Below are 25,263 nucleotides of genomic sequence, written 5' to 3'. Positions count from 1 at the left end.
AAGCATGAGTGCTGGGCGCAAGTGTCGATATATGTTAAATCATAGTAAGGTGGAACACCCAATGAAGCATTTTTAACTGCATACCTCGATGACGCATTCCGACCTAATCCGCGTCTGTGTTCTGCATCCTTTAGGGTCTGGGTAACTGTTGGGATCAGGTTGATAACAAGATGCTGGTCTAGTACAGACACGGTTTCCAGAATACCAAATATCTGATGGTCATACAGCACAATGTTTTCTTGAATAAATGCGCTGCCACAAAAATATTAAGAGAAATAGTTTGGTAAAACCAGTAAAGAATAAGCCACCTAAAGATCATCTTACTGTAAAGGGCAAAAATTCAATTATAATTTTAAGTAAATTATATTTAAATAGGGGTTATATTCTAATAACTAAAATCACTTGAATTATAGGAGGTGTGCATTATGTTCCAGTAAGCGGTAACACTAAACGCCAAGAAATGCAATGTTCCAATTGAATTTAATGGAAACTGAATTTATAGATGGTAAAATTGTTTTTGTTAAATGTAACTAGGATAAGTGGTTTAGTTGTTCACATAAAACAGGGGCGTCCAACATGCGGCCCGCGTGAGCTCGAGGTGCGGCCCGCGTGAGCTCGAGGTGCGGCCCGCGTGAGCTCGAGGTGCGGCCCGCGTGAGCTCGAGGTGCGGCCCGCGTGAGCTCGAGGTGCGGCCCGCGTGAGCTCGAGGTGCGGCCCGCGTGAGCTCGAGGTGCGGCCCGCGTGACATCGGCAGCCAGGATCACAAGCCCTGCTTCTTACTTGTGGGAGGGTCTATTCTCTGCTCCAGTCCTGCCTCCTCTGTGGGGAGAACGAGGGAGGCCGCGCCCCCTGCTGAAGTCTGTGAGCGGCATCGAAAGCTGTAGTAGGTAAGGGGGTGGGGGAGGTTGTTTGAATGAGTATGCCTGTGAGGGAATGAATGTGTGAATGAATGAGTATATGAGTGAATGAGTGTGTGTGTGATAGCATGGATGTGTAAGTGCTGGAACCTAGGCATGATGGGACTGTGATTGCTGTTAGCAATCACACTCCTATCATGCTAAGTCAGCCAGTACATGCTGAAACCTGGCTAGCTGCCCCCCTTGTGTATTGATGCTGCCAGCAGTATGGGGTCTGCATGTACTGGCTGACTTGGCATGATGAGTGTGATTGCTAACAGCAATCACAGTCCCATCATGCCTAGGTTCCAGCATTTACTGGTTGCCTGGGTATGAAAAGAGTGTGTTTGCTGTTAGCAATCCCACTCCTATCATGCCAAATCATATTGTTGATTTTTTTTGTCCAATTGTTGTGTGTTACTTTTAATAAAAGTGTGGTTACACACTAAAATTGGACAAAAATTACTGGTACAATGCCCAGCCAACCAGTACATACTGGAATCTGGGTAAAAAAATTTTTTTTACTTTTATTAAAAGTATGTGAACCCTGAATTTCCGGTTTTGGTCCAAAATTTTCATTTCGGTGCATCCCTAAAATAAATAGAACTATTTCATTTTTAATTATCCAGAATCCTGAATTTGTAGTCACAAAACTTTCTTGGTCCAGAAATCAGTGAGAGGAAAAGTAAAGGTTTTGTGTCATTTACTTTATTTTAATCTGCATATCTTATTAAAGGCCATATTTTCACGCAGTATACAATTCTGATGAAGTGGCCCACTGCAGAAAAAACTTGGACACCCCTGACAAAAAATAAACATACATTAAGAAAGATAGGTTTGATTAAGTCTGTCCCATATTCCTCTAGCTACCTTAAAACAGATACCAAGTAAGATGCAGTCTCTCCGTCTGGGGTAGCTCGGCAGCCTTCAACGATGCGCTGAAGTGCTTCTGTAGACAGCTTTCGGACTGAAAGAAAAAATAAACATCACAAGACTGGATGGATGAAATAGTTCATTAACTGTCAGTTTTGTATGGTGCCCAAATACAAAGTATCATCACCTTGCTCAGTACTCAGAAGATGATCTCTGTATGCAGCAAGTAATTCATGCAACCTACATTGTGGCTGGAGAAGTTTTATTGTTCTCATAATACTGCTTCACGTGTCCCTTACCCATTTCTAACTAGTCCCTGGCCATGTAGCTTATTAGCCCTTTAATGGACACTTCCACACGAGGGAATTTAAAGCTGTGGTAACAAAACCGCAAAAAGTGTTTTCGAATGATCAAGTTTGATTAAACTTGGATTAGTGATCACAAGTGCCATTGGAACACAGGAGTGATGGGTTGGTTATAAAGGGCCTCTGTACGCCTATGAAGATATTCCATTAAAAAGCAGCAGTCTCCTGCTACAATAATCATTTACAACAATAACAATGTCTACACTGTATTCATGTTCCATTCCTTGTTATTTGAACAGACCAAATGTGCTTTTCTTTCAAACAAGGGCATTTCCAAGTGACTACGTTTGAACAATAGTGTGTATGTGTAAATTATATATCTCGATCATACATAGCGTACATGGATGCAATGCACAGATATGCCCTCGGTCAAATGTAATTCTTAGAAAGCTACCGGATAACTTATTCTATGTATTTTGGACTCCTATCCTAGTCAGTTCTACATGATATCAGTCCAAAGTGTTACCAAACTGGTACAGACGAGAAACTGAATGATGAAAGTAAGCTGTCGTATGGCTAAAGATTATCTCTTTATTGTGGCATCATAGATCATTATCAGATCTAAAGACTATAACAATTTTGGTACAGTCTGTTTCATTATAAATTCATTGGGGTTTCCCGACACCCTTTTACAGTGTCTAACCATACATTATAGGTATCGTTTTACAAAAAAACAAAGAAACCCTTATATAACTTTATCCCTAGTTAACCAATTTAGACATTTCAGCACTCAACTAAAAAGAGATATGAAACATGTTTTAATATCACAGTTAGAAATTAAAAGTATTAAGGAAAAGGGCCATCACTGATTTTTGGTCTGGACATGCATCTAACTTGTGAAGGGGGGAAAAAAAATAGCAAACCCCTCCACAATTCTGTTTATACAGTTAACAAATCTCACCCTGAGGCTCATTGACCAATATCAAACACCTGAGCACGGAAGGAAGAAGAGACTGAACATCTCCTACATCAATACTACAGCTTCTCTGGAAAACATCAACGATGAAAGAAATGATGGAGGCCAAACGCGGAGGAGGGGAGTGACCTTTAAACTGCAGGTAGCTGTCACTGAAAAGAAAAAAAAAACACTTAAAAGTTATATCTTTATTCTATTAACACAGAATACATAAACCACACTTTGCAACAGCAAAATGTAGCAGGTGGAGAAGATGTAAACCACTGATCATTTCATAGAAAAAAAAGCTTCCAAATCCTGAAATTTGCAATATTTTCAACAGTTCCATAACCAATATGAATGTGCTAAAAAGCAAGCTTAGATGTATTGTGTAAGCATGGAAGTGGTTAGTTTGGTTACGGTCATAAAATTAGTAAGATCATTTCAAGGGTTCTGCCTAGGGTTAGTCACAAACTGGCTCTACACCACTTTCTCTAGCACCATACCCTTACGCACACTATCTCCCTAAACCTCAGAACTTTACCACCATATGCTGACAGATGCTAACCCAGTAACTGAGTCCAAACAGCCTTAGAAGGTAGAGAGAGGAGAGGATGAGTAAATGAAGTTCAAGTAATTAAACATATTTTGTATGCAGATAACAGATCACAGCTGATTTCTGGTGCCCATGTATGTGGCCATATCCGTGTTTTGTGCCCACACATTAGGAGGGCTGCTCTAGACAAAAGATAATCATAAATCAGAGCACTTGTATGGAGAGATGTGGCTCAGCAATTCACTGTGTATATTTTTTTAACCCAAGACTGCAATGTTCTGTGGGGTTAAGGTTTTATGTGTCTATATACCGTATTGGCTCAAATATAGGCTGCACTTTCCCCCCCCACTTTAAGTTTTTAAACTGGGGGTGCGGCCTATATTCGGGGTCTAGCACCCGACGCCCGGGACATGCAGTTGCGGGCGCCGGGCAGGCAGCGGGGTTAGGATACAGATCCCCCGCAGCGGTGCAGGGGACCTGCATCCTACTCTCCGATACGCTCAGACAGCCTCCCCTGCCAGGACTTTCCACGGGGGGAGTGCCGGCACGGGAGGTTGTCTAAGCGCATCGCGCAGACGTGCCGGCAGCGGAGGTTGTTAACGCTTGCATCGCCGCAGCCGGTAAACGTCTGCGCGATGTACGCCAACAATCTTCCTTGACGGCACTTCCAACGGCGGAAGTGCCAGCACCGGAAGTTGAATATGCGTACTGCGTAGCTGTCCCCCGCTGGCCCTGCAAGACTCCGGGGAGTCTGCACCGGTAAGTCTAGGGGGGTGGATAGAGTGGCACCATATCTCGGGGGGGGGCACATCTCGGGGGCAGAGTGCATATCTCAGGGGGGGATAGAGTGGCAACATATCTCGGGGGGGGCAGAGTGGCAGCATATCTGGGGAGGTCAGAGTGGCAGCATATCTTGCGGGGACAGAGTGGCAGCATATCTGTTCCACTAAGTGGTTGTTTTTTTTTAAGAAAAATTTTTTCTTTAAAAAAAAAGCACCTAACTTTTAGGGTGCGGCCTATATTCAGATGCGGCCTATATCCGAGCCAATACGGTATACACACAGTCTCCATTATTGGGCTCTAAATGACACATCAACACAACTTCCTCTGCTTTATTCAAGTTAAAAAAAAACAAAGTTTAAAATCAGGCTATTTTGCATTAAAAAAATTTAAACAGCCTGACAATATGTAAAAGTTGCCCCTAAAAATGTTTGTGTGATTGGCTTATTCTTTTTTTTTTTTATGGAAAACAGTTAAGACTAAAAGGAACATTTAAACCTTGGAGCATAATCAAGCAGAGCGCAACTGCTGACTGGAACATTACCAAATCTAGCTACTTCTCATCTGATGATAAATCATACAATTATTATAGTTCTGTTTCTAAACAGCACTATAAAAAGCAGCGTTCCTGCTATATCAAATGCCTCACCTTATAACTTGCATAAGCATCCTCCTCAGGTGCACACAGTGTGGGCTCTGAGTGGAATCAATCACTGCTGAAAGCATGGGGTGGCTCCCGGTCCCAGATGGAGCGCTGGGAAGAAATTTCCCAAAATACTGCTGAATGACAGTTTTTAGCTGTTGTTTGACATAAGCACCTTGTGACTGAGATTGACGGGATACAATTGACAAACCCTAAGAACATAAACAAAATACATGTCATAATCCAAACAACAACAAATTAGAAAGAAAACCCACCAACAAAATATGCTTCAGGTGTGTGTGTTAACACAATGCCAAGGAGCAAAGACATCAGCAATGATGTTAGAGGAGCAATTGTTGCTGCCCATCAATCTGGTAGGGGTTATAAGGCAATTTCCAAACTATTTTAAGTCCATCAATCCACAGTGAGAAAAAATATTCATAAATTGAAAACATCTGAGACAGTTGCCAATCTTCCCAGGAGTGGACATCCCTGCAAATTCACCCCGAGGTCAGACCGTGCAATGCTCAGAGAAATTGCAAAAAAAAAGGATGGTTTGTTTGGAAGGGTTGCCAGGAGCACCTGGGAGCAGCCCCAATCTGGAGGTATTCAGCAGCCTTTCCCCCTACCCCCCCTTTCATTCATTTTTCTATACCTGCTATACCCACTCCTGGCACAGGCAGGGGCATAACTAGAAACCACGAGGATGACCTGGGGCAAACCTAATCGTAATTTCTTACAACATCCAGCATTTAAAATGGAAAAGAGAAAAATATTCAATGCAGGTTTGGGATGTCACATATCCATGTTCTCGTGCGTTTCAGCTGTCGCATTACAGTCATATGAATGACGTCGGGGACTGACCTGAAGGAAAAGAGGGAGGCTCTCTCGTATTGCAGAAAGCGTGGCTGGCAGCAAACCCTTATCTTGCTGGAACAAGGCATTTGGTAAGAGCAGGTTATCAATGATGCGGAACAGAAGCTGCTGTGCTTTGGAAGTAGCCAGCATCAATGCCCAGTACCGCACAAGGCACCCTGCAGAGCAGACAAGATACGTGCTGAAATTATGAACAAAGCCAGTGAACACGGCATGCCCTCAGGAGCCCTTCGCTACGGCTTTATATTGGTTTAAGCACCAATATTCCGAACCACAGGGCTCAACTGACACAAGAAATGCAAGCCTACAAATAAAATCTATTTAAAGGGAGAAAGTTATATATTGTAATGCTAAAGCTGCAAAACACAACATACATATACGTTTCTAAAAAATTTAAATGGTATTATTAAATTATAAATAGCTTGTGTACATACAATAATAGAGCTTACAAAATGCATTCTTGACATATATCTTTTCAACAAACATCAGCCGTTAACACTTGTAAATAGTCATTAATACCACGTACTCACCCGTGGTTCTATAAGTGATCTGCAAGCCTTCCACGGGCCCCTTTTTGGAGAGGTATGGTTTTACGTATTTCAAAACGTCACCAACATACTCCAAGCATTTTGAAACCATGGCGGACTTCTCTGCTAGCGTTTGCAAGCCACCATAGGTTACACCAGCAGCCTATGCAACAGAGGGAAACAGAATGCTAAACGGCATATATATTCTCTTTAAAGAATGAACAGTATGCCTAAAGTGTGTCATTCTCAGGGTTTCTGAGAATCAAAAATACATAATTGAACACACATACTTCCTTACCTTAATGAATTGCAGAATGGCACCTTTTGGATCCTGTTTATAGGATTTCGGCTCAATCTGCCCTTTGAACATAATGCGTTCCACCTCTGGAAGCCTGAACGCTAATCTGGTTAATTCCCCAAGCTGCTCTGCGAGTACTGAAGCTGTAAAGAGGGGACAGACATATACAAGACACTTAATTTACACAGGCTAGAGAGTGCAGACAGACAACTTATGCCATGTGATGTAAATGTGATGCCATGTTATAGGTTCAGACCCATCCCACCAGTCACTGGATTGCTAATGCATAAATGTTTATACGTATATGAGATGAGATATATATATATATATATATATATATATATATATATCTCATCTCATGAGAGGACAAACTGCTTAACTTGTGCCACTTATTTCTGCTTCAAGATGTGTATAATACTCACTCTGTTCAGAGTCTGTCCTTATCGCTGCACCAACGGGTTGATCAATAAACATTTGCAATACACATCTAATCCAAGCCCGAAGTGTCAGCGCTTGATAAGATGAATAGCCAATACCAGAGAGGGCTTCTGTCAAGGCACTAGGACATTAAAGGGAAGTATTAAAAATATTTGTAAGTGTGACAAACTGGCATATCACAAGATTTTCCCGGGAAAAAAAAGGTATGCAGAGGGAAGTATCGCTGGAGGTGGAGACGCTTTACCTTAACCTTAAGACCACAATGATGCTAATGAAAAACATTTTCGGGGTGGTAAATAAAAATAACACTGAGAAAAAAAATCAACTGAATAACCAATTTAAAAAGGCAGCAATGTGGCTACTGCACCGAAACATGCAACAGTGCAATGATGAAACAGTCACATCTTTAAATGATATCTTTGTAAATATCCATGCAAACTTAAGAGAGCCATCACTTATTCCTGCATATCTCGCATTATGTTCCTCTATTTTGAGGCAACAATTGTGGTGCTTCACATGTAACACTGTGGCAGATCTACACAATGATGCACATTTTTAAATGCTAGAGTTGCTCTTTATAAATAAAAGTTATGGATTACAATAACAAAACATATATTTCCATGGGAGAAAATGTCCTTTGTGGTCATATCCAGTGTAAACCACACTCTGACCTTGCATAAATATACTGAAAATTAGAACAGTTCCACTATGCGATCATACCTGATTTCCCCACAATTTAAACATACTTAATGCTAGTTTTTACCATCTAAATCTGATGATATATGCATTGTCATGCAAAGTGCCTATGTTTAAGGGTTAACAAGGCAACTTGCATGAAGTAGAGAAAATGTAGTTTTCATCCTGCCATGAAGGTTATCTGTAATCATGGCCAGAACCCACCATATAATAAGTGGGGCAAAAAAGCAGCCAAGCAGGGCATCTTCAAGGTATATCAGGTGTCCTCTCCTGGGTGCCATAAAATCCTACAGGGGACCAGGCACTGAGGTCACACAGGGGACTCCGGACCTGCACTCTTCATCTAACGATGGGTCATCTAGCTGTTCGGTACCTGTACACTTGTAACAACATGAGGGGTGTGATCACCCCAGTGTTATCACCATACAATGTACCATAACACCAAAATAAGATGTATTAAAATTTCCAAAATTGCTGTCAGGTTTTACGATCCAGCTCATTAGGAGTGTCATAAAGTACTAGGGCTACAAGCATCTCTCCCACTGACATCAAATGGAATTCTCGTGTCCCAGACACAAAGAGAGAGATTCCTATAAGAATGGAAACCTGATAATAGAATTTCCATTATTGAGCAGATTTGACAAGGGGCTTGTAAAATCTCGAGAGTCTAACAAATTATTTTACTTTTGTTTTATGTAAGTTTTCTGTGTTTTTATCCTTAGTATTTATACAGTTTTGTATGTATTTCTTGTATGTTCTCTTTTACCATTACTTTTGTCAAATTAAACATGAATTAATCAGTTCTGTATTTGTGCTCTAGACTTAAACACACAGCTTTCGGGGATAGCCGTAGCTAGCACGTTACTATTTTTTCAAATTTTGTTTCTTTGTTCTTAACAAATTAATATGAAAAAAAGCTATGTTTGTACAACCAAAAAAGACAGTACTAAAGACAGACACTAAAATGCCACACGTAGATTTACATGGCCTCTCATGATCTCCATACATATAATAAACCAACATGTTATCCCTGGTCTCTTAAGTAAGTCAAACAACAAGCCTGACGTTGTAAGGCAAAATTACTCCACAAAAGCATTTAATAAAACTAAATTCCCTTACATATGAAAAAGCCTTTCTGGGAGATTTGTCTTTGAATGCCATGATTAGGGTGGAAAAATCTCAGTTATGCGGCTATATGGCCTTACTCAAAAACCACTTATCAGGATGCATCTGCTCACGAAACCCCAGCTCAGGAGAGCAGCATTAGCTTTTTCAGCCTATTACTGTCCCTAAATGCATGGTTTTTGTTTTTTCCTTTTCAGCTGCAAAAAAACGCCTCTTAAGACAACATTAATGACAACTGAATACCATCAAATTGGTAACAATTGTGCACCATTTTCTAAACTAAGACTCTTACATGAATTTACATTTTTCAAGATTAAAAGTTAAATCCCAGTTCTCTAACAAAATACCGTATCGAAAAACTTTTGAAGCCAGTATCAGGTTTGCATACAAGAATGGCCTACATCCCCTTTCTTACCTGTTTGATATCAGATGACTTAAATAACGTGACGCTAGCTGAGGAGTGATCATGTCATCCCATCCAAAAAGCTGCATTATTGACACTAAAGGTTGTGGCTGGAGCTCTGAAGGTGCGCTGCTGGGCATGTCCAAAGCCAACAGGGTATAGCCTGATTAGACATGTAAACAGATTTTGCATACACATTTTCTAGGAGACATTTCACACAATTTTAATGTTATTTTTCGGAACTCGCAAGGAACTCGATTTGCAAATACAGCTCACAGATTCTTATAGGTGAGAGACAAAAATGCATTGAATAAAGGATCTTAACATAAAAGGTGCAACTTAGCGGGACGGGAGAACACAGACCTGCAGCTGTGTCTGCAAGCTGGGATGGAGGTGTCTGTGAAAGTCTCAGGCTCTTCAAGAAAGGGAAGAAATTTCTCCAGAGAGCATTACCCACAGCTAGATGGCGCTCTCTCACCACTGACAGACATTGCGCATGGGGCCCTCCATTCCAACGTCCTTGGGCCGCACAGCTGTGGATGCTCCTGAAAAAAAGGAACATAACTCACAATCTTACAAACTAATCAATACAAATAGGACATTAACACGGCATTCTTGTACTGTGTCTGCAACAGCCCCTCCGGGAGGCGACTGGTTAATTGCAAATACTAGAAACGACAAAATAATAGCCGGGTTTTCGATTACCTGGACCGGTGGAGTTTTACATAATTAAGGCAAAGTTGTGGTCATTTTTAAGGATCGAAAACATTGTGACAAACCTGTGCATTGTGCATTTTTGTTTCAAAGCACACCAACAATAAATAAAGATGGCATTCACGTTAATATATTAACAGTTACCACATTAGGACAGTATCAGTCAATGGATGCTTGAACCCAAGTATCTTTAACCAAAATACCTAGATGTGTGCTTAGTCTGCAAATATATTTTCAATGAACAAACTAATACCTTACACAGAAACAGTATGATCGTAGCAGGATAATGCATGCTCAGCCATAATTTGCCCACAAAATCTAATGAATCACAATGTCCACCCCTCGAAGGGTCATTTTAAGCAATCCGTACCGAAGAAAGGAGGAAATAGATGAACTGCTGAACCCCAGCTTTATACCCAGAAACGGCACAAGTCTACGCCAGGACGAGCAGAAGATCTCGTAATGCATTTCAGAAAATGATATTACATGACCGAGTCCACAGCTTTGTTAGTACAGTAAGGACAAACGTCGCAGCCATACAAAGCATCTCACTTCTGCAGACAATGTGGCATGAATTCAATAATACACTCAATTTTCTTTGATTCCTCTAGTACCGTGCTCGCTACTTAATCTAATTTGGAAGTTGTGACTTTCTAGAGGTTTAATAGAGATATGTCTGCAGGGAATCAATGTTCCCTGAAAAGGGGGGAGGGGAAAAAAAGGCATTAACAAATTTGTCTGGCAGAGCTAGTTTCAAAGCATTACTGCGGTAGTCTGATGAACCAAATAACATGCTTATTAAAAACAATCCACAGGAACGTACCATCCGCGCCATTTCCATTCATCTTCTGGTCAGCCCAATTCAATCTGCACATTAAAGCACTCGCTACACCGTTACGTTTGTTTTTATTAATATATAAACAGTCCTGTAAAATTACACACTGGGTATTTAGAGGATAATAGCAACATGGTCATTTACTAGTGATGTAAACCGAGAAAGGTGTAAAGGATGAAAGAAGGACAGGATATGGCTATTACTTTGTTGGTAGAAATCATTGTGTAATCAAATGTAACCTGAGAAATGGTTACTGTTAAAGAATGCAGAGCACGATAAACATAGTTGGGAAGAGAATGCACAAATTATCATTTTTTTCCAAGGCTCTCTCTTTACCATGTTTTTTTTTTGTGTGGTCTGTCATTTAGTATGAATTAAATGTTAAAAAAAAATTGCAATTTACATAGGATTTCTTCTACAAATTAGGTCCCACTGATAACACCCCTCAATTTATGTTCAACAACATCCCTTAAGTAAAGTAATTCCTCACATTGATATGGTTTTTATTTTATAAAGAGAACAAAATGCCCCCTTACATACTACACTATGTTTTATTTAGGGCTGCAACTAACGATTATTTTCATAATCGATTAGTTGGCCGATTATTTTTTCGATTAATCAGATAAAAAAAATATGTAAATTTTCATTTATTTAAAATAATTTAATAAAGTAACGTAAGATGTAAGAAACAAACTGCAGAATAAAAAACCTGATAACAATGCATTTCTTGTTTTTATTTCCCAACATGCCCCCCCCCCAGTTATGCATATTTGAGCCCAGGCTTGCCACACTGCCCTCCCAGACATGCCACACTGCCCTCCCAGACATGCCACACTGCCCTCCCCAGACATGCCACACTGCCCTCCCAGACATGCCACACTGCCCTCCCCACATATGTCTTATATAGCCTATATGCCTTATACCCCCAAATATGTCACTCCGTCCTCCCGAGGTATGCCGTATACCCCCCTGATATGCCATAGTGCACTCATAGTACTTTATGAAGAGGGAGAAACTCTTCACATTGATCCCCATTGCTGCCAATTACAGTGATCAGCAAGTAGAGCTCCATGGCTCTGCATTGCTATTTGAATTAACAGATGTCCCACAGGAGTTACAAGTTAGTGTCCACTTCCCAAAAATAACTTGTTTTATATAGAAGAACAGTCCAGTCCTGAGAGCTGCTTTTTTTTTTTTTTTTTTTTTTTTTTTAATTTCCTTCACATATGCTGGAGTCCATTCCGCATATATATGCCAATGCATTTTGCCCCATTCAAATTGGAGCGTGCAGTTTATAGTTACTGGAGTTGGAATCAGACTTTTGTCTCATTTTCCTCCCATCCCTGACTGTCTCTACGTCTTGCATATGCTTATTAGCACTTCCACTAAAGCAGCAGCCAATTGAACGTATGCTAGCAAAACATCAGTGTTCAGACAGCACACTTGTCACTGGCTGCTGCTACCCACATTGACTTGATTGGTAGTTCTACTGAGCATGCACAAAAAGCACACTGTAATAGGCTCCCTGTTTTTAGCAAAGGCAGGTGGGGAGGGGTTAAATAATTTGTCTCATTTTCTAAATCCATTAACTAAAGAACTCATGCTCCAATTTGCATGCACCTAAATATTTGGATTTTCTGCAGGTGTATCTCTTGCGGACTCCTAAACGATATTAAGCTTCTTCCTCACAAATTCTTCCAGCCCTGGCTTAAGAGTAACGCCGTAATCTAGGGAACATTTTACTTTATGCTTGAATAATATTTTTCGGTCTCACAACCACCAAGCTCATTATTCCAGTTGGATGCAGGGCACATACTGTATTAGCTATAATCTCTAAACACCTGCTATCCTCCAGCTATAGTCCAAACATTAAAGAAAGCAGAAAAAAAAAGTAAATAATGTAGGCTAATATAAGTTTATAAGAGCTGCTAATGGGCCTGGTGAAGCCACTAACAGAAGGAGAGATCTGGGTGGTCTACCATGGGAAGGTCCCAGGTACGGTCATGTGTAGCCATCATACGGAGAAAAGCATAATTAACAACCTGAATGTACCTAGTCATGACTTTACACATTGGATCTGTAAAAGTCTGGAACCAAGAATAATATATCTTGGTCCACAAATTATGCAGGCTTAATGCATCCATCTCAATACGACACACACAGAATTTCTCCAGCACTCAATTTACTGATATAAAGCATACTCACTATGTGACCATTATATCAGCAGGGGGGAATGCTTATAAATAAAGTGTAGTTCAGCAGGTGAACATGTATCCAAAGACCAGAAGACGCTTCTATAAAACCATTTCGTTAAACATATAAATCTTGCTTTCGCTGCATGTTTAGCATGTTTCTAACTTTGATTTTCCTCCTGAGTAAAAGTAATAAGTAAAAGTATCTTGTAATTGTGTCACTGTTTAACTCGCACAAACACAATGCAATTTCCCCATGCTGGTCTGAAAATGTTTAAGGCTTTTGATCAGTAACCTAAGCCTTCCGATTTGAAATATGTTGCCAGGCTACTGGAAGTTTTTATAAAGTATAGCTTCCCATAAGCATTCAGGTCACCCAATAAATAATGTGGCCAGACAGAGCTGACATGCATGATTGGTGGCATCGATCAAAGGCCCCATCACTTCTGGAATAACGTTTCTGAATTTTTTTCTATAAAAGCTCTCTGAATCAAATGATGCTAACGGATCATCAAAATTACAATCAGACCTTGATTATGAGACAAATCCATCAACAATTGGTTAGCTACAGCAGTGTCCCTTTACTCGCCAGATAGGGAAAAAATATGCATTCGAAAATTAGTTTTGCATATATTGAAGTTAAAACTTCATTGGTCCGACTGCACAAAAATACAGAATATAGGTCATGTCAATATGTTTAACATCTCAGAAAAATTAGAGAAAAGGCTAAGTGGTGGGGAGATGTCAATGTGACAGTAGTAAGAATCGTGCAATCTAAAAATATATACTGCTCATTTAATTTTAAAAAATACAATATGCAGCAAGGATCCCAGAAGAACACTATTATGTGTTCTAACAAAAAAAAAAAGCACAGAAACACGCAAAACCACATTGGGCACGGGAATTAAGTCACATGTTTATTTTGTAGCAAACAAAAATGCCAGTTTACATGAAATGAAACTAAACGCACAACCTTTCAGGCTGTTTCTATGACCCGTAATGCAGCTTAACTGTATGGTTGTTGACTCCAGGTGGCGAGAGAAGGAATACAAACAAGGAAATGACAAAATATCAAATTAAACCTCAATAGTGTTTCTGGGAATATCAGTGTGAAGTGCATTTTGAGGCCCTCATACTGCTTTTCTTAATGACAGAGGATACACATGGGCACATAAAGAGACTTTCATGGATTTGTAAACTCCAAAATTATTATTATCTCTTATTTATATAGTGCCATCAATTTACACAGCACTTCTTAAGAGAGAAGTTTCTTAATTGTAGTACACTTTGGGACAATTTAGTGCACCCGCACACATGTATTTTTTTTTTTTCTTTTTTTCAGGACAAGCAGGGCTTTCTTTACATTCCATGATTTTTTTTATCATATTTACTATAAAAAATAATAAAATGGCAATTTTTTTCTTTTTTTTAATTTATTTTAAAAAAGGACTTTTTCTCACTTTTATTTAAAAAAATTTATTCATCTGCAAAAACTAATGAAAATCCTACTAAATAGATTCTAATATTTGTCCTGAGTTTAGAAATACCCAATGTTTTTATTATGTATTGTTTGCTTTCTTTGCACATTATAGGGTACAAGTAGCATATTGCTATTTCAAAGTATTTTTTTTAAATGTGGTCACACTTCCCCCATGTCCTATTTGTGACATCTTTAGAGCTGGCCACTTTAATTTATCCCATCAAATCATATATTTTTTTTAAAAATAGACACCCCTGGGCATTTCAAAACGCTGATATTTTAACTCAATGCACACACTTTAACACCATTCTACCAGCCAAAGTTTGCAGTAGTATTTTTTTGCACCCCCCCCACATTTTACTTCAAGTATGAATTTACAGCTACTGGTATATGTCACTGTCAAAAAGCACCCCTATATACGTTCAACAGTAACTCCTGAGTACAGTGATATCCCCATGCTTGGGTTGGTTGAGTTGTTCAGGGCTAAAAGGCCATATTTGGAAAGTGGGCATTTTTCAAATTTGAATTTTTATATGTGATCATCCTGCTCCTATGTGTTATTTGGGACATCTTTGAAGCGACCCAATTCAATTTACCCCATCAAATCACATTTTTGAAAAATATACACCCCTGGAAATTACAAATGCTGGTATTTTAACTTTTTCCATGCACACATTTTACCACCAGACTTCGTCATAGTATTTTCTTGTGTGTTTTTCCACATACATTCTACTTTATGTATGAATTGCTGATCGCTTCCTGAGCTCTGTTTTAGCCGGCCATCTTTGTTGATCAGTTTGGTGGTGGCCATTTTTTGGAGAGGCTTTAATCCCAATATCCAAGCTACGCCTCACTTTTGAGGCTTTCATGGATGCTGCAAAACAGATTATCACATTGGAAACGCTGCAGGTTTTTGAAAGCAGCCCGGATGGGCCTTGTCATGAATGCATTGCATTGTGAGCCAGTACATGTATGGGTTTTGTCGTGAAGGGGTTCAAGGGATATGACAAGATTAGAATTGACAGACTAAAGCAAACTGATACATTAGGTGGATAGAGCCTTGCTCGGAATCTTACAATCTTGAGATATTTAAGGGGGCAGTTCTGAGATTATGCCACTGAACGTTTAGAAATTTTACAAGTAAACTAATTTGACAGTCTAGTGACATTAGGTTATAAGCTTTGTAGTGAAATTTACATTTACTTAATAGGCATGTACAGATGGACCAAATACAATGCAGACACATTTTTGTTTCGTGTCTGGTCCATTTGTTTTCGGACAACAAATTTTGTTTCCTGCCCTTTCAAGTTTGGACAAAATTTGGAGATTTTTTTTACCATTCGTAAACAAAATTTGTCTCAATGTCTCCATACATTCTCCGTCAACTACTTCCGTGCCCCTGTTTCCTTCTTTCCGCGGCTCCACTTCTTCTTGTTCTTCTGTCTACTTTCATTGTCTGCTTGTCTCCGGTATCAGCTCTCTTGACCAGTTCTCCCACAGCATTTCCGCAGAAAACTGCAGAGAAACGGAGGTGCAGAAGTGCTTCTCCGTGGGTCTGTCTGCATAATTATGGCCTCTTGGAGTACATTCGCAAAAGGCAGAGCCACAGAGACAGCCCCTCCCCCGCCCTTTTGTAGAAATGCTTTGGGAAGCCTGATTAATGGAGCCGATACCAGGAAGAAGCGGATGACGAAAGAACCCAGGAGAACAGGAGGCAGGAGAACAAGCGGAGCTCTGGAAAAGGAGACAGGGAAGCAGTTAGTGGAGAAGGCAGGGAGCCATTGAGAGTGAGAGCGTGAGCGTGAATAAAAAATAAATAAACTAAATTCAAACAGAAATTAGGAGCTGCTTTGTTATTTTTGGGATCTCTTCACCCCCCCCCCCCCGATTTTGTTCAAACTAACGAAATTGGGAAATTTCATTAACATTTTAAAAAAAATTGTACAAATCTGCACAAGTCTATTACTTTCTATAACACTTTCTTTTTAAAATCTTACAAATATCCTTGGCTGTCCACTACACACACACACGTCACATATTGAAAAATAAATCAGATTTAGTTGTGCTATTCTTTGACAATTGTTTTTTCAAAAATTAGACCACTATGATTCACTAAGGTATTTTTCTTTCTATTGAGACACTAAGAACAGTAAGTAATAAGAAAGTATATTATCAGATAACGTATCCTTATTTTTTTTAATTGCTGTAACGTTCTGTATGTTACATAACCCTTCATCTGACTCTCAGTAAAATAATAGCTAGCAACACAAACAGGTAACATGTTTGAATAAAGTGGGGGGGGGAAATGTTAGAAAAACATTAAGAAAAACAAAATTAGAATGTTTTAATCTCTCCTAAGGGTGTGATTTTCCTCACAGTATTTCCTTATTCGGCATTAAAACAACCCCTTAGGGTTTAGGGGGCCTGCCACCAGATAATATAATATTTTGCTGGCCAGAAAGCCTTTAAGTTAAAAAATATTCAGTACAGAATTGCCAAAGATTAAAGAAATGTTTGTTTATAATCATAATTAAGTACATTTCCACTAATGTTCTTTTTTTAAAGTTATGTTTTAAAAGAATGTTGAGTAGTGATGGCCCCTGATAAAACATAGTTCGATTTACACTATGTACAACATCAGTTCTAACACTTGTTGTTATACCATATACTCTGGTACCTATGGGGACTTAATGGTTAATAGGTGCTTTAACAGTATTGAGATCGGATAAAGCTGTTGAGCACAAAAGAATGGCTTGTTAGCTCATTTCTGATTTACCTCAGAAATGAACGAAAATAAGGGTCTCTGTAAAAACCCTGGCTGCAACAGACTTGATATTGGCTCTCACTCAATCCTACTGCACGCTCAGGCTGAGGATTAGCCTGCTTGTGTTGAGTAAACCGACGATACTTGATAAACAGTCTCTGTTGTAAACCCCTTAGGAGGTGCAAAGCCACACTAGTTGGCATTAGACCAGATAAGCAGCCGAACCAGCTGTAATCTCATTTAGACCTGCGCTGATCCTCCCATCCTTTCATTCTGTAGGATCAAAGCAATACCACTGTGGTTGCAGCTGTCTTAGAGCGTTGCTGTCTGCTCTATGCAGTAAGCATTCCACAAATCTCCCCCCATCCCTTGAAGCCTGTCTACACATAATCTTCCCAGAGCTGTGACAATCAATGCATTTCTGAATTCATTAGACTTATTTTGATGGGCTACAGTACACGGAAAAGCTAGCAAACCTGCAATGGTATATACAAGGGCCAGCTGTCATTCTATTCTGTGTACAGTTACAGCTGGTTGAAAAAATAAACCACATACCTATTGAAAACAAGGAGCCATTTATAGGTCTTACAAAATATATTCTACCATCAGCAATTCTTTTTCGCAAATGTTCAATTTTCTACCAGGTTTGAAAAAATAAATAAGCATGTGCGGCATTGATTTCTGAACACCATACACTTATTTCACCTTAGCTCCCAAATGGTAATAAGGAGAGAGCTTTGTCTACGGGAACTGAATCTCATGTGTGTTATTTCTAATTGAAGCATTGTTAATTTAGCTTGGGTTGAGGCAGCTTATTAAATCTGTGTTGACCCGACTCTTCTTGAGTGCTCCTACTCTCACCTACCTAACCATTTAAAGTCTCCAAGGTGGGGCCTGTCCTTACAAACCTACATTAAGTGTCATCCTCAAAGAGGCTAGTATGCTTGAAAATGTATCTAATTTCTCTAGGAAGGAAACATTGCCATGGTGTAGGAGACGGATACCTTTCCTCTTCCAAAGCAACTGTCAGGATCCACAGGGATTCGAACCAGCAACCTTGTGGGATTCCGGATGAATCACCTATCCACTACTCCACCAGATGGATCTTGGGTTGCTGTTGCCTGGCCATGTTGTTCCTGTGTGCTCTTCCCACATCTGCCTCTTGTTCAGGGAATTAAGGCCCAATATAAATGGGGCATTATCCTAGCCTTAGTGCTAGAGCATTGTGTTCCTGGCCTTGTGTACTGAGCTACTGATATGCTTCATCTGATCCATCTTCTGTGTTTGACCCTTGGCTTTGGACTCTGACCTTGTTCTAGTGTTTGTCCCTTGATACCCCGCTGATTGTGATATTCTGGTTTCTGACCTTTGGCTTGAACGGCGACTAGTCTTCGGATCATCCTTTGTACTGTGCATTGGTCAGCATTCAATACTGCCTGCTGTCCTGCTGCTGCTGTCTGTTTCTGGAAGCTGCTTGCCAGTCTGCTGCGGTCTGGCAGAATCTCTACCAGAGTTCCAGCGTGTGGCCCGCCAAAGGGCGTCCAGCCATGCTCCTGCCGTGTGCCCTGCGAGAGGGCTTCCAGCCGCGTTCCTGCCGGGTCTGTCCTGCCAGTGCGCTTGCAGTTCCCCTGCCAACCCAGCCACTGAGAGCTTGTTATCGCCTGTTTTCTGTCTGTACTAAGCTTGTCAAGTGTATATCCTGCTCGTGCCCCGAAAATGATGGCGCACAAGAGGAAGACTAGAGCTAAAATAGCCCTGAACCGGATCCAGCGTCAGTGTGCCTAGAGCCATGCTCTGAATCCAAGCCTGCCCCTGCTTCGAGACTCCTACCTGATCCAGCACCCAGTGCCCTTACAGCCAGAGCCAGCCTTAAGTGTTCTGGCGCCCTGTGCGGACAACTCCTCTGGTGCCCCCCCATCCCCTTCTCACTGCCTCCCCCCCACTCTGCCCCTTCTCACTGCCTCCCCCCCCACTCTGCCCCTTCTCACTGCCTCCCCCCCCACTCTGCCCCTTCTCACTGCCTCCCCCCATCCCCTTCTCACTGCCTCCCCCCCACTCTGCCCCTTCTCACTGCCTCCCCCCCTGCCCCTTCTCACTGCCTCCTCCCCTGCCCCTTCTCACTGCCTCCTCCCCTGCCCCTTCTCACTGCCTCCCCCCCTGCCCCTTGCCTCCTCCCCTGCCCCTGCCCACTGCCCCCCCTCTCCCTATCCTTACTTACCTTGCTGCCGGAGTCCTGCGGCGGGAGCGGGAGGCGTCTGTCTTCCCGCGGTGCACGCTTCACAGCTGAACGTCGGAATAATGCCGGTGCTCAGCATGAAATGCCGGCCCCGCAACGGAGTCACGGAGAGTGAGGGGCGCCGAACGGTCGCTGAAAACTTCACGCACGACCGCTCGGCGCCCCTGCCCGGGACTTAAATTAAAAAATTGTTAAACTTTATTTAACATGGAGGATGTTAAATAAAGTTACAAAAAAAAACAAAACAAAAAAAACTGTGTTTTCATTTAAGTCCCAGGCAGGCGCCCCTGTTGCCATAGCACCCCCTTTGCGGCCGCACAGGTCGCACACCCCTAAGGCCGGCCCTGCTTACAGCAACCCTTTATGACAAGAGCATCCTCTTCTAAAATGTCAAGTAACTGTCCTACTGGCCCTTTACCTATTTAAAAACCCATATAATCCAATGCATTGAATAAGTAATTTAAAACCCAGACAATGCTGGGAAAATGTTAGACTTGCAATCCTTGGAGAACATTTCTTGGATCAAACTTCAGTTTTTAGTAGAAAACAATGCAAGCACGGAGATCCAAGTACATGGTACTGGTTCATGGTATTTGCCGAGCTCTTGCCAAAACCTTTGCTTCCAAAATTTTATTCTGCCTCCATGTTTATTAACAAAAGGATATAGATAAGGAAAGATATTGAATAAGAAAGGAGACAAATATCCAACCTTCTGTAATATTTTTAAACTTGTACAGATTGATATATTTACATAAAATTTCTAATTAGCGCCCTTTGGCTATTCATGGGGCATAAAGCATTGTTCTGAATAAATGGACCTTCTTTCCCCTGCTCCACACACACACGATAAAACGAAGGTAATCGCTTATCAGTGTCTTAATTATTTTAATATTTGCTAGATCTCACTTTGTGTGATAATAACAATGCAACAGGAACATTGAAAGTGGTATAATTAAGCTTTTTTTTTTTTTTTTATTACATTTTAATAATTACATCTATGGGTTATGTCCAAGACACAGGAATTCAAATGCTTCACTAAAACTTTTTTGTTGTCTTGTGCATGTTTTTTTTTTTTCCCCAATGGCTTCTCCTGACATGGGTTATGCATGGAAATCATCAAAGGAGAGCCAGGTCTATGGAGTCTCTTAGTGTGTGCGTGTGGGGGGGGTTGTTGGGCTGTGCCTTCTGGCTGCCATCCTTCCTTGATGACTTCAGTGGGTCCCCCCTCAGATGGCCTAGAAGAGAATCCAGCCCTCTCTTGACTCCCCCATGGGGAGTGCAGCCCCAGAAGACTGGGGGGGGGGGGCTGGTTTCCAATGTGGCCCTACCACTTGGAGCACCATTTCACCTTTCTCCACATAAGGAAGAATGATTGTGTTTGTTTTCCGCACTGTGTCGCAGTTTGGCTTGTATTTTATATAAGTTCTGTCCTTAAACTCAATCAAGCAGGAGATGTGTTGAGGCTTTGGACTCCACAGACCTAAATAGTGCTCATCTATGTTAATGGAGGATGCACTGAAGGTTTTAGAAGGTTATAGAAAGTAATTGCAATAAAACAGACTTTCTTTAAGAAGGTAGACGTCAATAGTTTCATAGGCCGGCCTAGTAGACATTACCATCCTTGGCTGAATAATATCAGGCCTTAAGATTGAAGAGTAACTGCATGGAGTATTTAATGTGCAAAAAGCAGCTACAAATCTTAAAAGAAAGGATTATCCAGAGGAAAATTTAAATAAACAATTTGAAGAGGTTGGGGAGATGTAAAGGGATAGTTTATGGCAGTATTACACTATAGTATAATGAAAACGTGCCAAGATAGATGACATTACCTCTAGTTCTAGACTAGAACAATAAGAATTGCCAGCTTAAACAAGCTCATCCAAAAACATTGGCCCACACTGAAACAGCATAACATGCTTAAAAAGATATCTTAACCGAAAACCCTAAAAGCTATACAAAAGAGAATAAAACATTTTCCTAATCAGAAACCAGGGTTCTATACACATTCTAAGAAACTACCCAAGAAGAGAGAAACATTTAAATCAAAAAAGTTACAGGGAACTTGGGAAGGAATACAAAGGCAAAGGTTTTCTGTACACAGTGTGTCTAGGAGCTGCACACAAAGGGACTGGTGATGTTTGAAGACTTTTCACATCTGCTGATTCTTAGTGTATGTAAGAAGTTTTATTCTGTTATAATAAATATTGTTTTATTGACACCAACTCCTCCTTTTACTCTCTTGTGGAAATCTGAAGCAGTGCTGGTGGGACAAACAGATACCTTTTCAGTCTCCCTTGAGCTGAACATACCGAGCAAGGTATGCTCAGGAAAGTGTGGGTGAGCCTTTTATATTTGATTTTAGGCTCTTGATAATTAGATATTACATGTTTTTTTTCCATGTGATATTTAATTTACCTATTGGTTGTCATCCGTTGCGAGCATGCATATACAGTATGTATCCCTATAGTGTGGGTCTGCATTATCTCACTGCTTTGTGGTTTGGTTATATGGTTCGGTTAATTGAAGTGCAGTATACCTAGTTTTGTGTTGCGAAGGCATGGTTATGCCTCTTTCGTCCAGTCACTGGCAGAGGAGATAGTGATTCACCTCAGGCCTTAATTAACTCTGATTATTAGAGATTAAAAGGGCCTTCTGGCAATAAAAATTTAGACTGCACAACTGTGTGCTACAGAAAAATTACAGCTTTTCACAGCAGTTCAAGATAGAAATTGTTGCAGATCACACTGAATGATCAGGAAAGCAAGTCAGCAGAACCATTCTGCCTGATGGGGGGGTCATTAGAGCCTCGCTCACTAAGGGAACCCCCTTTGGTGTTTTCGTCCCACTTGGATTTTGTACATACAAAAGGACACTTTTTCATTCTTAAAGGAGTTATTTGTTTTTGCAAGGTTTGCTTTGTGCCCTATTGTATGTTGAGATATCGTTGCACAGTCATATTGCACTAAAACACCATTTTAAGATTAAAAATAAAATGAATGCTCAATACTAGCTTTACAACCATATCCCATCTTTATTTTGGATCTCTGCTCATCTTCACGACCCTGGGGTTTGTAAGTCAATGAGTCAATGGACAAGTCCCCTCAAGCAACCCACAGGGAAGCTGCATTCACACCAACATTATTCCTGAAGCCACTGCAGCTTTTGGCAGAGGGTAAGCAAGTTAATCTTTTTATACTATGGACATAGTGTAACAGATTTCACTGTGCCCCTAGTGAAATCCATAAGTCATAAAATATTTAAATACCACATGCCACGTTAAAACAATAATCTAGTGCCAGAGGGTTGTATATAAACCTTAACAGCTAAAAGTAGAAATGATGATATACAATATAAACAAAAAAAAATATTTTGTATGTCAGCAGCTACAGGGCTAATTGCTTTCACTATTCTTTAGTATGCTATTACGCTGGTCTTAAAACAAGCCAAAGCCCCACTCTATCAAACCAGCCAGCACGAAGCAGGAGATGCTTTGTCAACGGCAGCATTTGCACTGCCGAGTAGTTAGCAGCCTGCTTCTGACTACTGTCATTATAAAAGCAAAATGACACTGTTCTCTAATCCAGCCAAAGCTGATAAGTACCATCAACCTGTCACTTCGTACACTTCAAAATTCTTCCATCTCATCTTCAAAGAGTTTTTACATTTCGATTTCTTTTGCTGGCAGCCTCTCATTCTCCCACGGTGCTCTAATGCAGCATTTGCACACCAGGGTGACTCCCCACCTGAATAGCGGGTCATCCCCTGCTCACTGAGCTCATCTGTGGCCCATGTGCTAGGCAATTTAGATCCAATCAGCCCTTATTTAGCTCAAGAGTAATGAGCAGCATAGTGACACAGAGTTAAGCCTGACCCTCAGGACACTGCTCATCAAGTAGTAAAACTGTGACAAAATCATTCATCTTCTACCCGCTGGCAAGGAATAATACTCACATTCTCTGTATTACTTTTCAAGATACAAAAAAAAAAACCTTCCTGAATTTTCATGATGCGAGACATTAATTTGCAGAGAGCTGAATTCCCTTAAACCCCCTACTGCTATGAGCTCACCAGGGGGAAACAGGCCTTAGGAGACTGAAATGGAATAAAGAAAATTGCTCCGGCTTTCTTTTCATTTTAAATAAGCCTTGTGTCAGACATACTGAACACACAAGGAAAATCTACCAAGGTAAGAAAGAAAATTAGAAGTCCTTGTAATTTCAGAAAATAGGTTTGTTATAGGTTAAACTCAAAGACAGAGAGAGAGGGGGGGGAAATCAGGTTTCTTTTTTACACACACACACAGTGAAATTCTGCCAATACACAGTGTACCTAGAGAGGCTATATATATATATATATTACATACCTATTATAGGTAACAATAACATGCATAGAGACATTTACATTCATAACCACACACACACACATTCATAGAGAACTGGAGCCAGCATTACAATTAAAACTGTTACCTTCAAAGTGTTAACATCCATACATTACATATATTAGATGGCCCATAGCACTGTAATGCATCTTCAAACACAGACCTACTATATAACAGAGAAGAGTGTATGCTGCCATACCAAGGGACAGTGCAGGAAGACATTGAATATGCTATTATTGTATCAAACATTTTAAATACATATTTCCCTACTTTCTGGTGCTGCTTGCATGTAATTTCTAGTATCGTACATGGCATTTCATGCTGCAACCAGAGCACGCTAAATTCATCACTGCTGAACACACACACACACACACACACACACACCAGAAATCTTTTAACGATTAATGTCTAGGCCCCATGCCCCTCCCATGTCCATTCCACTGTCTTACCCGATCCTCCCATAAGCTCAACTTATGAGAAAAGGTGGAAAACCTAGGGTGAGTGGTGTCTGGGTACAGAATATAACAAACATACATACATACAGCCTAACACTTTAACACACACTTAATCTAATCACCATACACACAACATTCTCTTTTTCCAGCTTCTCCTCCCAGGAGCCACTAACCCTAGGCTCACCCCTGACACTCCGATACCATACACAAACTCACGATAGCATCATACACCAAATACTATGGGATGAACTGGAACGGAGATTGTGAGCCAGTTGTTTTCATCAAACATCAGTGCCTGACCTCACTAGGGCTGCAACAACTAATCGATAAAATCGATGATAATCGATAATGAAATTCGTTGGCAACGAATTTTATTATCAATTAGTTGAATCTATTTTTATCGATTATAAAATGAGGGTTTTTTCAGAGCAAATGCTCTAAAAATACCCCTCGTGTTATAATCCGTTAGTGTGACTCACAGGAGTCACAGAAGCAGTTGCTACTTACAGTTCCTCCCTGCAGTCACTGCCGATTGGCCCGCCCACTTCCTTTTTCCAGTCTCTCCCTGCAATCGCTGCTGGAGAAAGAAAGGGGCGTGGCCAATCGGCAGTGACTGCAGGGACGGACAGGGAGGAAGAAAGGGGCGGAGCCAAACGGCTGATTGGCTCTGCCCATTTCTTTAGCATCGCCATGGCTGTGACACTCATCTAACTGTATAAAATTAATATTTGGGCTGCTGAAAGTTAGGGGAGGTGGGGGTTAACTTAGGGGCAGGTATAGTTAATGGGGTGTTTAGGGTTAACTTAGGGGCAGTTATAGTTAATGGGGTGTTTAGGGT

The 25,263-nt window shown here is 40.7% G+C and overlaps 1 protein-coding gene across 1 annotated transcript in view; it reads right to left on the bottom strand.

Annotated features, from left to right (window-relative positions):
• Positions 1-25,263, bottom strand: part of LOC149302503 (protein MMS22-like) — a 40,884-nt gene that overhangs the window by 291 nt on the left and 15,330 nt on the right. Inside the window, exons 14-23 of the mRNA XM_089482571.1 lie at positions 9,735-9,916; positions 9,384-9,534; positions 7,109-7,268; positions 6,710-6,835; positions 6,415-6,574; positions 5,873-6,042; positions 5,015-5,220; positions 3,036-3,202; positions 1,767-1,863; positions 85-252 (exon numbers count right to left, since the gene is read on the bottom strand). Of these exons, the coding sequence (XP_089338697.1) occupies positions 85-252; positions 1,767-1,863; positions 3,036-3,202; positions 5,015-5,220; positions 5,873-6,042; positions 6,415-6,574; positions 6,710-6,835; positions 7,109-7,268; positions 9,384-9,534; positions 9,735-9,916 (1,587 nt within the window). The remainder of the gene's footprint in view (positions 1-84; positions 253-1,766; positions 1,864-3,035; positions 3,203-5,014; positions 5,221-5,872; positions 6,043-6,414; positions 6,575-6,709; positions 6,836-7,108; positions 7,269-9,383; positions 9,535-9,734; positions 9,917-25,263) is intronic.

The sequence above is a fragment of the Sceloporus occidentalis genome, unplaced genomic scaffold (genome assembly GCF_023333645.1).
Source record: "Sceloporus occidentalis isolate IW3139 unplaced genomic scaffold, rSceOcc1.0.p SCAF_19, whole genome shotgun sequence".
NCBI classification, from domain to species: Eukaryota; Metazoa; Chordata; class Lepidosauria; order Squamata; family Phrynosomatidae; genus Sceloporus; species Sceloporus occidentalis.
Note: the sequence above shows the minus strand (reverse complement) of the source record. Positions and strands in the feature narration are given on the sequence as shown.